At 44.4% G+C, this 14,608-nt stretch overlaps 1 protein-coding gene across 4 annotated transcripts in view; it reads left to right on the top strand.

Annotated features, from left to right (window-relative positions):
* The window catches only part of REEP1 (receptor accessory protein 1), a 146,069-nt gene that overhangs the window by 49,429 nt on the left and 82,032 nt on the right, over window positions 1–14,608 (top strand). For all 4 annotated transcript variants that reach the window (XM_069101061.1, XM_069101062.1, XM_069101063.1 and 1 more), the window contains exon 2: window positions 11,632–11,704. In XM_069101061.1, coding sequence (XP_068957162.1) covers window positions 11,632–11,704 — 73 coding nt within the window. The remainder of the gene's footprint in view (window positions 1–11,631; window positions 11,705–14,608) is intronic.

Below are 14,608 nucleotides of genomic sequence, written 5' to 3' on the forward strand. Positions count from 1 at the left end.
GGATGTACACTTCTTACTTCTTAAGCCCTAAAGTCCTGTATTAATGTAGGTGCATAAACAACTAATATTTGATTTTTTTTTTTTTGCTTTTTGGAGGGTGAAGGTTGGGTAATTGGGGTTAAGTGACTTGCCCAAGGTCACGCGGCTAGTTTTGTGTTAAGTGTCTGAGGTCGGATTCAAACTCAGGTCCTCCTGACGCCAGGCCCAGTGCCCTATTCACTGGGCCACCTAACTGCTCCAACTACTAATATTTGAACTCTAAATTGCATTCTCCACTAGCAGAAGGTAAGATCAGACTTCTGATGAATTGGGCACTGGCCTTGGAATTAGGGAGACCTTGGTTCAAATCCCACTTAAGGGGGGCGGCTAGGTGGCGCAGTGAATAGAGCACTGGCCCTGGAGTCAGGAGGACCTGAGTTCAAATCTGGCCTCAGACACTTGACACATACCAGCCATGTGAGCTTGGGCAAGTCACTTAACCCCAATTGCCCTGCCCTCCCCCCTCCAAAAAAAACCAACCCAAAACAAAACAAAAAAAAAAACCAAATCCCACTTTAGACAGTTCCTAGCTGACCTTCTCTGTTCCTGAGTTTCCTCTTCTGTAAAATAAGAGGGTTGGACTGAATGGCCTTTAAGTCTCCCTCCCATGTAAAAATCTATAATTGTTCCACGTCAAAGGCAGGAAAATTTAGGAGTTTGCTGGGATTTGAGTTCAAGGCTGGAATAGGGCACAGCCTGAGAAGTAGACAACCCACAGAGAGATGGTTGCCAGGGCCCTTGTCTGTCTTGCCTCCCCTGGTGCTCCCTTCTCTGTCAGGCTCGCCTTAGATGAACTCACCCACTCCTCCCATCTCCCTACAGTCCCTGACAGAGATGAAATACCAGCATCCCAGAGCACCAAGGAGAAGTGTAGCCAGGAACAGCAGGCTGAGCAAAGGACATCCCTACCCCATCCCTTCCATCCCCAGGTAGCCACCTGGCATACCTATTAATAGGAGACTATGGATGGTTTTAGGCACAACCCAAATATTTCTCTCAGGAGACACTGAAAGCAAATGTCCCAGCCACACTGACCTACTTGGTTTTCCCTGGACACAACACTCCCATCTCTTGACTGTGCCTTCGCACAGACTGTCCCCCATGCCTGGAATGTTCTTCCTCCTTCCCTCAGTCTTTTAGAGCCTCTAGCTTCTTTCAAGGCCACCTCCTCCATGAATCCCTCCCCGATCTTCACCAGTCATGAGAACTGCCCTCCCCCATTACTTGGTGCATATTTCCTATTTGCTTCCTGGTAACAGAAAGCCAGCTCCTTGAGGTCCCTGGTGGAGCTGCTGTATGACTCCTAATAGTGACCGTCATGCTTGAGAGCCCCAGCTCAGAAGGGACTGTTCTCTGGCTTGTTTGTCTTAAACGGTGCTCTCACACGGCATTGATGAAGCCAAGGGCCCAGAGGGTCCGATCTCATGGAAAAAGCTCAGGGGGTTTGCTTGTCCCTATCCCTGTCACCTGAGCTGTGTACGCAGTCAGGTTTCCCCCAGGTCAGGTTTTAGCTAAGCTAGCTGAAGGTTAGTGTCTGCCCTTGAAAACTTCTGCTTGAGGTTCCCAGGGACAAAGTCCCTCAATTAACTTTTGCTGAATATATTTAGGAGCTCAGAGCATCCAGCAGAGACAGTCTGCTTTCCCCTCCCTATTTCTGACATATGTCCAATGTTTCTCCTGCTTGGAGGGGACAGAAGTAGACTGTTTCTTCATAGGATCAGAAATTTAGAACTGGAAGGGCCATGTGAGTTCACAGAGCTCAACTTTATCACTTTACAAACGAGGAAACCAAAGCCCAGAGAGTCTAAATGGCTTGCCTGGGGGGTCACACAGTCAGTAAGTGTTTGAAGCAGGATTTGAGCTCAGGTCTTCCTGACTCTAAGACCGATGGATGACCCAGACCCCTTTTTAGTGACCTAGACTGAAGATCTTATTAAATGTCACCAAAGTATGTCTGCTGGGGTCCTCCAGGCACCTTAGGTCTTCCACACGTGCTGAAATGATACACCTCATACTCTGAGCTCATTGTTGCAAATAATTTATGTTGCACACATTTGCAGAGCATGCGTCTCATTAAAACTGGTTGGATTGGTCTAGCCGTTTCATCTGAGGAGGATGTGAGTTCCTGTTGGAGAGAGATTATCTTTCTTGTTTGTGTTTCCAGTGCCTGGCTCACAGAAGATACTTAATGATGGGAGGTCAGTCAATAAACATTTATTAAGTGCCTACTGCATGCCAGGCACTGTGCTAAGAATTTTATAAACAGCATCTCATTTGATCCTCACAGTGATCATGGGATGTGGTGCAGAGGCGCTGGATCTCTGATCCATTGCATAGGGAATTCCCTGATGAGCACTCTCCCTCTACCGATTCAAGCTGGCATCTTCTTAGAAATTTCTAGTCTTTGGGTTGCTGGGAGCACTGAGAGGTGAAGTGACTTGTCCAGGGTCATACAACCAGGATGTGTCAGAGGAAGGACTTGGATCCAGGACTTCCTGGTTCTGACAATGGCTCTCCATCCATCATGCTAGGGTATCTTTCTAACATACAACCAAAGTATGTGGGAGTAGCAGCGCTGGGGTGAGGGCTGCTCATTGATCTCTGGCGCTTATCTGTCCCCAAACCTCACTGTAGCTCTAAGAAGCTGTAGCACATGCAGGGGCCACACCCCAGTAAACCATCTTGGCAGATGGGCTAAACCAGGCTGGAGTAACCACAAACCCGTCAGTGAGTTGGGGGTGTCTACCTCAAGCATGTGAAGACTTCCAGAGGCCATGAAGGTGGCTGAAGTGGGTGCTGTGGAGTGCCTAGAGCTCGGTCAGGCATGGAAGCTGCCAAGGTTATCCACTGCATCCTGGACCATCCCCTGTTGTCCTGACTTTTGGCTTGCCAATGGACTTCCATGATCCTGGAAGAGAGTAAAGCTGACGACTTTGTACAACTCTGAGTCACTTAAATCCCGTTCCAGCAGAAGGCAAGACCTCACCTGTGATGTCATTGGTCTTCTTGGAAGGATGAACAACAGTACAAGGCAAATTGAAGAACAAAAGGGGGGGGAGGTCACCCAGAATGCTTTCTGGAGGAAGTGGTGCCAGGGCTGAGCTTTAATGACAGATGAGGATTTGGAGGAGAGATGACCTTGGAGGGATGCGTGTAAAGGTGAGAGATGGTAGGCTTCTAGTACTTGCACTGCCGACCTCATAGGGAATTGTGTGGAAGGCACTTTGTGAATTCTGCATCCCTGTAGAAATCTAAATAATGCAAATTGGGAGTCCCCATCCCAAATCAGGGAGAGCAGGAAAGGTAAATAGGGGGAGAGAAATCTGAGACCTTTAAGAGCATGGCACTCCTAAAGAAAGGGGAGATGCAGCCATCAGAAAAGTGAGCAGTTGATAACTCCACCAGAAAAGGGAGAAAGATAGGAAGTGGAAGTCATTGGCCAGAAGGGGCCTCTGGGGTCATCCTGTCCAATGCATTCATTTCACAGATGAGGAAACTGAGGCAAAGAGAAGTTAAATGGTTTGCCCAATAGAACTTCAGAAGCCTTTTAGTCCAACCCCTTCATTTTATAAATGAGGAAATTGAGATCAAGTAACTTAGCCAAGGTCATATGGTAGTTTGGATCTGAAGCCAGGTCCTCTGGCTCCTGTGGCAGGAAGGTGGCACAGTGGATAGAAGGCCAGCCCTGGAGTCAGGAAGACCTGAGTTCAAATTTGGGCTCAGACACTTACTAGCTGTGTGACCCTGGGCAAGTCATTTAATCCTGCTTGCCTTAGTTTTCTCATCTATAGAATGATCTGGAGAAGGACATGGCAAATCACTGCCAAGAAAACCCCACACAGGGTCACAAAGAGTTGGACACACCTGAACAACAACCCACATTGACTTTCTGCCATTTCCTTCCCACCCCCTCCTGCCTGGTCAAGCCACATGTAAATCACCTTCCCGCTTTCTTTGCCAGAATCTTTTGCATTCCAAACTTGATGCCAGACTTGGTGGTCCCTGGGTCCCCTTTTAAAAGACAGTCTGATTTGAATCAAAAAGGTCCCTACAGCAAACTGCCTTCTCAAGCCACAGTAGACCCAATGCTCTTTGCAGGGGTGGATGTCTTATGGGTGTGTGGGCATGTATGTGAGGAGGGCTTGAGACACACAGCCTTGGGAATCTTTTAACAATGAAAATAGTGCCAAGCAGTAAAGCAGGCAAATTCCCAACACCTCACTGGAGAGGAAATGAGATAATAGGTGTGAAAACGAGGGAGCTTTCAGGGGCCAAGATGAAATGGACTGAAAGCCCTTCAAGGTACTCAGGATGATTATTTCAAATTGTGATCTCATTATCCAAGAGAGTCACATATTCATTCATTGGGTTTGTTTACTCTTCTTGGCCCAAACCCAATTATTTAAGGAGGCCATATTTGTTTTGATCTAGAACAGGGGCACTAAGAAGCCTCACTGTCATTTGCCTGCCTAAGGATATTTCTGTTATCTTAATGAACAGGCTGTTTCCTCTCTAGTTCATTTCTGTTCAGACATGGGTTGGACAAGGTGGCCTTTGAAATCCCTCCCAACAGTAAGACTGGAGATTTTGTCAAAATGTTTAAGGTAGTCAATTCTCTGCTATTTATCCTACAAGAAGTTCCAATGTAATCATAACAATAACAATCATTTGTTCAGATATTTCTCAGTTGTGTCTGACACCACTCTGGGTTTTCTTGACAAGGATAATGGAGTGATTTGCCATTTCCTTCTCCAGCTCATTTTACAGATGAGGAAACTGAGGCAAACTGGGTGAAGTGACTTGCCCAGGGTTACACAACCAGGAAGTGACTGAGGATGAATTTGAAGTCAGGAAACTGAGTCTTTCTGACTCCAGGTCCAGCACTCTATTCTCTGTGCCACCTAATAATAATGATATTAGTTGTTGTAGTAATAAGAATATTAGCTAGCATTTATGTAGGGTTTTAAGGTTTTCAAAGTGCTTTACAAATATATTATTTTATCCTCATGACAATGTTGGGAGGAAGATGCTATTATTATCCCCATTTTACAGATGGGAAAACTGAAGCAGACAGAGGTTAAATGGCTTACCCAGGGTCACACAGGTGTTAAGTGTCTGAGGATGAATTTGAATTCTGGTCTCCCTGACTCCAGGTCCAGCATCTAGAACCAAAATGCATAACTACAGCCCTCAAGGAGAGCATGGACTAGGCATTCATTAAGCTTCATACCTCCTGGCTTCCATTTTCTCATCTACTAGTCATTTTTCAAAATTTAATTTCTTTTTTTTAGCTAACAAAAAAATCTATCTTTTTTTCCCTCCCACTTTGCCTCCCACTGAGAAAAAAAAAAGTCAGGTCTTCCTAACTCTAACACCCTCTCTGCTGCACCTCCAAATTGCCTCGTGCATGATCCATAAATACTTTCATTTTTGGCTTTGATCCTTGAAGTCTGTTTTGGTTATTATATTTGACCATAGGTGTGCCCAGTGTTCATAAATAATACAATTAGGCCCCCTTGAGAAGGTAGTAATCCACAGTGGGTAGTGGACTTGGCTTAGAGGGAAGACACTGGGGTTGGACACTGGCTTTGTGGCAATAGCTAAGGCAGCTTCTCAGATCCTCAGTTTTTTCACCTATAAAGTGAGGATAAGGTTAACTTTACCAACAGAAAGAGCTTTTGCTCTGGAATCAGGGGGTCTGGGTTCAAATACTGCTTCTGACACTAGCTGTGTGATCTTGGCAAGTCATTTAATGGCATTGACCTTGAGTCTTCTTATCTATAAAATGAGAGGATTGGCCTCTGAAAGTGGATAGATGGATGGACAGATGGATAGGTGGATGGGTGAGTGGATAGATAGATGCATGGGTGGGTAAATGGATGGGTAGATGAATAGATAGATGGATGGATAGGTAGGTGGATAGATAGATGAGTGGGTAGATGGATAGACAGACAGACAGATAGACACATAGACAGATACATACATATATATATATATATATATATATATATATATATATATATATATACACATAGATACATAGAACCACAACTTGAATCCAAGTTCTCTGACTCCAATTCTCGTCAAACATTAACATGGCCCCTCTGCCTCCCTGTCGTCTCTCACCCATAAAATAAAGAAATCCCAAGGACTTTCCATGTATATCAATATTCTAGAGAGTCTCTATTAACAAAAGACCTAGTCCTTTCTGCTGTGAGCACATGCTGTCAAAACAGAGATAACAGCTTATGGGAGGACATCCCATAGGAGGCTGGCAAAATAAGTGTGAAAGAATAACAGGAAAATGAGGCCAAGGCCAGGGCCTCCGTCTCTGGCTTGAACTCACTGGTTTTGCTCTGGCCTCCCCCTGGTTCTCATGGAATGTTGCTGTTTATGAAATTTCAGAAAGACCAAATTCATTTGTTTGTTGATATTAGAGGTGGGCTTTCCACTGGCCCCTGTTCATCCAGGCTGGCCTCCTGGAGTCAGGAAAGAGGCTGAAAAAACACTCGGACAAAGATGAACTGTTCTCTCTCTGCTCCTACCAAAGAGCTGGGATGTGGGGAGTGCTCCTCTGGAGCCTCTGTGGGCTCTGGGGTTCTCCTGAGTCAGCACAGCATGACCTAGCGGCAATTGCATTCTCCAGCCTAGTGTGACTTAGTTCCACTCAACTGATAAGAGTGTCCTCCAATAGAAGGAAGATTCCTAGTACCCTTCTCTTTGCCTCTCCTTGCTCCTCATTCTCCTTGATCTTTGATGCACTTTAAGTTGGGAGATTCTGTTAAAATAATAATGCCAATAGCTCACGTTTACAAAAGACCATGCATTTTACATCTTCATGACAATGCTGTGTGAGGTGTATGTTACTGTTATGCCCATTTTTCAGATGAGGAAACTGAGGGTCAGAAAAATTAAAGTCATACAACCAATAAATGCCTGAGGAAGGCTTTGAGCCTGGGTCTTCCTGACCCCAACTCAAGTGTTCTATTCACCACACTGGCAGATTACAATGAAAAAGGACTGGCCTTAAACTTACTATCTGTGTGACCACTTTACCTGTCTGTGGTGCAGTTTCCTCAGCTGTAAAAGAGGGGATTGGACTAAATGGCTTCAGAGGTCACTCCCAGCCCTAGAGCTATGATCCTTTGTGGAAACCAAGGCTTGTAGAGATTAAGTGGTTTGCCTAAGGTCACACAGATAACAAGTGGAAGAGCTGGGATTTGAACCTTGGCTCCAAATTCAGTACTCTCTCCCTCTCTACTTCACTCTGCAGAGTCAAAGAGCAAGAGGAAAAAACTGTAGATCAAATATTTGCTTCACACTGACCTTTAGTCAGTTCAAGGCAACTTTTATTATTAAGGACCTACTATGTGCAAAGCACTTACACTAGACTCTATTAGTATCATTGTCTTATTAAGTACCTATGTGCAAAACACCCAGGGGACTACTATTATTAAATCTTATTATTAGCATTTTTTATATCAAGGACCTACTCTGTGCATAGCACTTACACTAGAGTTTAGTGTAGTCCTCTTATAAGGGGATTTGTCTTGTGAAGTTTGGATTCAGTCAAAGAGCAGCTGTTGAGGACCTTGAGGTCCACATGTGACATAGAGGCCACCTACTAAGTGCAAAGCACTTACACTAGAGTTTGGTGTAGTCCTCTTATAAGGGGATTTGTCCTGTGAAGTTTGGATTCAGTCAAAGAGCAGCTCTTGAGGTCCACATGTGACATAGAGGCCACAGATTCCCTACCCTGCACTAAACTCTATTATTATTATTATTGTCTTATTATTAAGACTCCCATTGTTAAGTACCTACTATGTGCAAAGCACTTGCAGTAGATTACCATTATTAAGTCTTATTAGTAGGATTTTTGTTATTTAAGTGCTTACTATGTGTTAGGTGGTACAGTGGATAAAGCCCTGGACTTAGAATCAGAAAGACTCATCTTTCTGCATTCAAATCTGGCCTCAGACACATATTAGCTGTGTGATCTTGGGCCAGTCACTTAACCCTGTATACCTCAGTTTTCTCATCTGTAAAATGAGCTAGAGAAAGAAGTGGCAAAACACTCCAGTATCTGTGCCAAGAAAACCCCCAAAATGGGTCACAGAGAATTGGATACAATTGAAAAACGACTTAACAACATGAGCAGAGCTGTCTTAGACTAGACTCTGGGGATACAAGAACAAGACAGTCCCTGCCCTCAAGAAACTTACACTACACTGTGGGTGGGAGGATACAGCATTTATAAAAATAAGTATGATACAAGGAAATTTGAGGAAGAAAAGAACAGTGGTGGTGGGGAAAGATCACAAAAGTCTTTGGGGAGGAGGTGGTACCTGGGCTGAGCCTTGAAAGAAGATTCTGAGACTGAGATGACCAGGGAGGACATTCCAGACCTGGGGGACTGACGCACACTCATTGGAGCCGTCCGTGGTGCTGAATTCCAAGTACCTGAATGGGATGCTTCCTAATCTGTGTTCTCACCCCTGCTCTCCTTCCTTCATCAGACTGTGGGGCAGAACTTCTCTCTGTAAAGATCTAACCTTGCCACTCCTGTGTTTAAAATTCTGTTCCTAGTTAAGCCTAGTTCATAGAGTCCTGGATCCAGGGCTAGCAGGGCATCCCCTCACATTGCAGGTTGGGGAACTGACGTATAGAAGGGACCTCCAATACTGTCTAGTTCAATGCCCTCATTTTGCCTGTGAGCAAACTAGGCCAAGGGAGTCTAAGGAACTTACCTAGGTCTTCACAGTAAGCATCAGAGGTGGAATTTGAACCCAGGTCCTGGCTCCAGAGCTAGTGTTCTTTTTACTGTACCACCCACCCTCCCTAAGAATTTCAGTCACCTTCTTGGTTATAAAGTCACCACCATACAAGCCAATCCCAGGGTCAACTTGTATCCCATAGACATACCCTACACTTTCCTGATTTTATGTCTTTTGCTCATACTGACCCATTCTTAATTTTTTTATTTTTTATTTTTTTATGTAAGACATTTCCATATTAGTCTTTGTTCAAGAAGACTCAAAAGAAAAAAAATAAAAGAAAGTGAAAAATAGCATGCTTCAGTCTGTATTCAGTCAATATCAGTTCTTTCTCTGGAGACTGACAGTATGCTTCATCATCAGTCCTTTGGGATTGTCTTGGATCATTGCTTTGCTGAGATTAGCTAAACCATTCACAGTTCTTCATCATACAATATTGCTGCTACTGTATATAATGTTCTCCTGGTTCTCTTCACTTCACCTTGCATCAGTTCTTTTAAGTCTTTCCAAGTTTTTCTGAAATCATCCTGCTTTTCATTTCTTATAGCACAATAATATTCCACTACAATCATATACCACACCTTGTTTAACCATTCCTTAGTTGATAGGCATTCATTTGAGTTCCAATTCTTAGTCACCACAAAGAGCTGCTATAAATATTTTTGTACAAATAGGTCTTTTTCCCTTTTTTTTGGATGCTTTTTAGGATATAGAGCTAGCAGTTGACCCATCCTTTAAAGACCTGTTCAAATTCCACCTCCTTCATAAAGCCTTCCCTGATTACGTTTATTAAAATCCCTTATCACCCTCCATACTCATAGTACTTTATTTCTCAACTCTCAAATAAATGTATCAAGTCTTTTTTTCTGTTGCATTTATCTATGTATATTTCATATCACTTTACTAAATTGTAAGCTCTGGGAGGGCAGGGACCATGTATGATCTGAACTTTGGATTTCTCTGTATACAGTTGGTACATAATTGTTGAATTATCAAAAACCAAAGGCTTCCTTAGGTCTGTGATCTCATTGCTGTGGGTACTTTTCCCAGCTGTGAAGATTATAATATCTTTACCCATCTCTCCTCCTGGACATCTCTTGTCTGTCTTTTTGTAAACCTTCCACCTCCATGGCCCCCAGTAAAATGTTGGATTGGTCTAGATGACCCAAAGTCCCTTCTGCTACCTTGAGGTGGATACTATGGGTGCCTAGCTTCCAGCCTTGTTCATTCTCTTCTTAGCAGAAGTGCTAATGGTTTCAAAGGTGGGAGAGGCTGGGTGTTCACCCCACCCCCTCAGAAGCATTCCAGTTAGTGACACATGGTGAGAGCGGCTCTGATATTCCCAGGGAGTGAAAACATTTGTTAGCTGTAGCTTCTGGTTAGGATTCTTTGCCCGTGCCTTGGCAGCAAATGCCAGTGAACCCCTGGGGAGTTGGGTCATGTCAGTAGCAACTGCCTGGGATTAACTGGGTCTGTCTTGGCCATCAGCTGGTTCTGATCACTCTAATTCTGCATTTTGCCCGTCCTACTGCTGCTCCCCCTCTTTGACATTCTCTCTCCCACTCCCACGCCTGTTCCCTATGCCTGTAATGCTCTTCTTTCCTGACTCCTGGAAGCCCTAAGATCATTCCTGAATAGGCTAAAGGGCCAGAGGAGGCCTTTTGTTAACTTCCCATTGCGGGCAATACCATTAATCAACAATCAGTCAATCAGCAAGTATTTATTAAGCCACCAGCCTTGGGCTAGGGGCAATGAGGTGGTGCAGTGGATAGTTCTGGATCTAGGATCAGGAAAATGAGTCTTCCTGAGTTCAAATTTGTCCACAGACGCTTACTAGCTGTGTGACTCTGGGCAAGTCATTTAACCTTGTTTGCCTCAGTTTGCTCATCTGTAAAATGGGCTGGAGAAGGAAATGGCAAATCTTTCCAGTATCTTTTTCAAGAAAACCACAAATGGGGTCATGAAGAATGGGACATGACTGAAAATGACTGAACAGGGGCAGCTAGTTGGCATAGTGAGTAGAGGACTGGCCCTTGAGTTAGAAGACCTGAGTTCAAATCCTGCCTCAGACACTTAACACAAAAACTAGCTGTGTGACCTTGGGCCAGTCACTTAACCCCAATTGCCCTTCAAAAAAAAAAAGAAGAAAATGACTGAACAACAACAGCTCTGTTCCAGGCACTGTTATGCAAATATATTTTGTATACACTTAACTGTCTACGTATTGCCTACCCCAATAGAATATCAATTCCTTGAGAGCAGAAACAGATTTCTGTCTTTGCAGTCAGCCATCACAGTTAATAACAGCTAACATTTATAAAGAACTTTAAGGTTTGTAAAGCAAAGGTTTGTCATTCCATCCGTTCATCTGAATATCCCTTTGGATATTATCTCCACTTTACAGATGAGGAAACTGAGGCAGAGAGAGGATAAGTGTTTTGCCCAGACAGCTGGAAAGGATCTGAGGCAGAACTGGAACTCAGATTTCTTGACCCCTAACACTGAGTCTAAAGCTTGTCACACATAGATGCTTAATTAATGATTGTTAGAGTGATCACTGGTGACCTGTGGACTCTCCTGTACCCCACAAGTTTTCACATACAGTCGCATCTCAGGTATAACACAGGGTTCTTGGGAGGCTCACAACACTGTGTGAGAAATACTTAGCACACCTTAGAACATCTCATATAAAATATAAGTAGCTGTTCATCTCCGTCCAGGTTCCTGCTCTGCCCTGGGAGGGGAAGTGAAACACGGTCCCTGGGGCAGGACCAAGACAAGTCACGTGCATTCTCTTTTGTTTCCCTCTTTCCCCCAGGCTTCTGTTTGGCACCCTTTATCCTGCATATTATTCTTACAAGGCAGTGAAGTCAAAGGACATCAAAGAATATGTAAGTAGCCCTGTTTTTAGCTGGGTTTCTGGGGGGGCTGTGAACTGGGGGCTGGCTGGGCTTAGGAGGGAGAAGTGAGCCGTAAGGAAGAGTGAGCAAGTCTGTCATTGGCTGTGGGCCCTTGGGTAGATAAATCACTTCACTGCTCTGGTCTCAGTTTTCTCCCCCAGTGTGAATGTTTTTCTTGTCCTGGGAGGGGGGCCATACTGAACTTCACAGTCTGGCCTGCTGGTCCGTCAGTGGGTCAGAGGCTGCTGGGTTTGGGCAGCTCCCCCACAATCATTCAGGGTATTCACTCACTTATGCCCAGCTCTTAGCTCTAGGGCAGGGCACTGGCATAACCCCCGTCCCTCCTGGGAGAGAGACGTCTGGCTTTGAGCGGGAGGGCCACCAACTGTAGGCCCCTTTGTTAAGTTGGGAGGGAAGAGAAATGGAAAGCTGGCCTGGGGGATGAGAGAAAGCGAGATATCCTCTGGCCCTGAGCATTCTATTGGTATTGGGGACCTTGGATGAGGAAAGTCTCTACCAAGCAAGACCAAGGTCTGCCCTTGGTCTGCCAGAGCAGAGATTCTAGTCACTGATCTAGGCACTGGATGGGGCTCAAACCGCAGACAACCCCCGCTTTTAATCGTAGTGACTCCCCCAGGCTTATGACACTTACTGGCTTTGTGACCCTGAGACCCTCTGACCTTCAGTTTCCTCATCTGTAAAATGGGGATATTCGCAGCTCCTGCCTCACCGGGTTCTCGTGAGGATCCAAGGAGATTATCTATATGATATATACATATATGATATAAAGTGCACTGTACATCCCAAACTGCTGTGCAAATGCTAGCTAATATTGTGAATATTCACCATCAATAATGATATCAATCAAAGCGCTTTAAGGTTTGCAAAGTGCTTTATGAATCTTATTTATTGTTATTATTTATTATAATTGCCATCTACCTAGACAGTGTAGTAGAGTAGTTGACTTGGCATCCAGAAGGCTTAAATTCAAATCTCCCCCCAGACAGCTAGCTAGACCTTGGGCAGGTTGATTACCTCTAAGGATCAGTTTTCTTATCTGTAAAATGGGAGTGCTTAATACCTCTTACCTCACAGGTAGCTGTTGTGAGGCTCCAGTGAGATAACATGTTCAATATAAAGCACTTTGCAAACCTCAGAGCACTGCCTAAATGTCAGCAGGGGTTTCCTCACAACCTGGTGCCATGTAGGGAGCAGGAGAGGGATTATATCAGAAGGAAAGATTGTGTAGAGATGCTTTTTTTTTGTCCCCACTAGACTCTCAAGGTGTCTATGTTTTAATATTAATTTTAATTGTTTTAATTATTTTTAATATTAATTAATTTAATATTAATTCCATATGTCCTGAAGGCCGTGTTTTAAGGAGTCACCTCTTAGCATGTTAACACATCCTGGGAAAGGTAACACCTTAAGCAAACATCTTAGGTTATTAATATTCATATTTCCTGGATTAATTTTTCTACAGTGACAGCTGGCCCTATAAAATCAGGATATATTTTTTTATATTAAAATATAACATCATTCACTTCTACCTAGTTCAGGGCCCCCACCCCACCTGAGTTACTTCCTCTCAGTTTCAGAGACTTAGATTCAGAGAATGAGAATGTTATGATCCCATTGTTTATTGGAAGCGGAATCAAAGACCAATAGGTCTGTATATGGAGACATTTTCCCATTTTCCTTCCAGATCCTCCAGTGCGATAGACTGGGGGAATCACAGCTAGACCTAGGCTCTAGGAATAGGGGAGAGGGCTGTTTGTTCTCTGCGATCCCAGATTTGTGATACAGGTGGCAAATCAACTTTCCCAGCGCCCCGCCCCCCCCCCCCCAAGGGAGTCATCTCAGCCAGTACGTGAGGCTGGCAGCCTTGGATGCTTTCTCCTTATGGATGGGCTGACTTCCTTCTGGGTTGCCTTCCGGGGTCCAGGCTTCCCAGGAGTCTTACTCTATGCTGCCCATGTCTTCAGGCCCCAATCGTGGGGTCTGCATCCCCTCTCCATCCCCTTTCCTCAACTGCTCCTTCCTCTCTCCCCAGAAGTCTAGAAGACAGGGAGAGGACCCCATACTCATAGAGAAAGGGTTCCTTTATCCTGTGGTGTGGCTTGGGATTGGGACTAAATGAAGGGTGGGAGGGGTAACGAATTTTCCATGCCAGGATCATTAGAAATGCCTTTGCCGGTCTCATCTCTCTCTCCATGAATGATCTCCCAGGACCCAAGAAAAGACAATTCAAGGAGATAAACAGGGCAAGCAGGGGCACAGGTTACCCCTCTGTGATGAAACAGGGCATCCCAAGCCCTGCCTCTACTTGCCTTGGGTAGCTCTTTGATACCAGCATCTGAGGATCAACAAGAGACGACTGTGTCTTCCAAAGCAGCTTCTCGCCTTTGCTCCTTCCTCCTCACACAATGGAAGCTCCTTGAGGGCAGGGACTTTTTACTTTGGTCTTTGTGACGCTGGCACCTCTAACAGAGTAGGTGATCAATAAATGCTTATTAACTGAATTTAAGATCTTTAAATGTTGGTTTGCTTTATCTTTTATATTTGTATCCCCAGTAGAAGGGATACAAGTAGAGTTCCTGGTACACAGTAGGTGCTTAATAAATGCTTGCTGATTGAATTTAAAATCTATGAGAATAGGAATTGTTTCAGTCTTTATATTTGTGTCCCCAGAACCTAGCTCTGTGCTTGGTACATAGTAGGCACTTAATAAATGCTTGTTGATTAATTGATCTATAAAATGGGAATAACAACACTACCTGCCTCAGAGAGGGCTCCTGAGAAATTTGCTTTATAAGGGACTTTGGACATGGGACTTGTTATTTTCTGTTGGTCCTGTGCTCCACCCACGTAGACTGGATCCACCAATGTCAAGTT

Source organism: Petaurus breviceps, unplaced genomic scaffold, assembly GCF_028583685.1.
Source record: "Petaurus breviceps papuanus isolate PSGF00001 unplaced genomic scaffold, PetGlider_PUasm1.0 446, whole genome shotgun sequence".
NCBI lineage: Eukaryota > Metazoa > Chordata > Mammalia > Diprotodontia > Petauridae > Petaurus > Petaurus breviceps.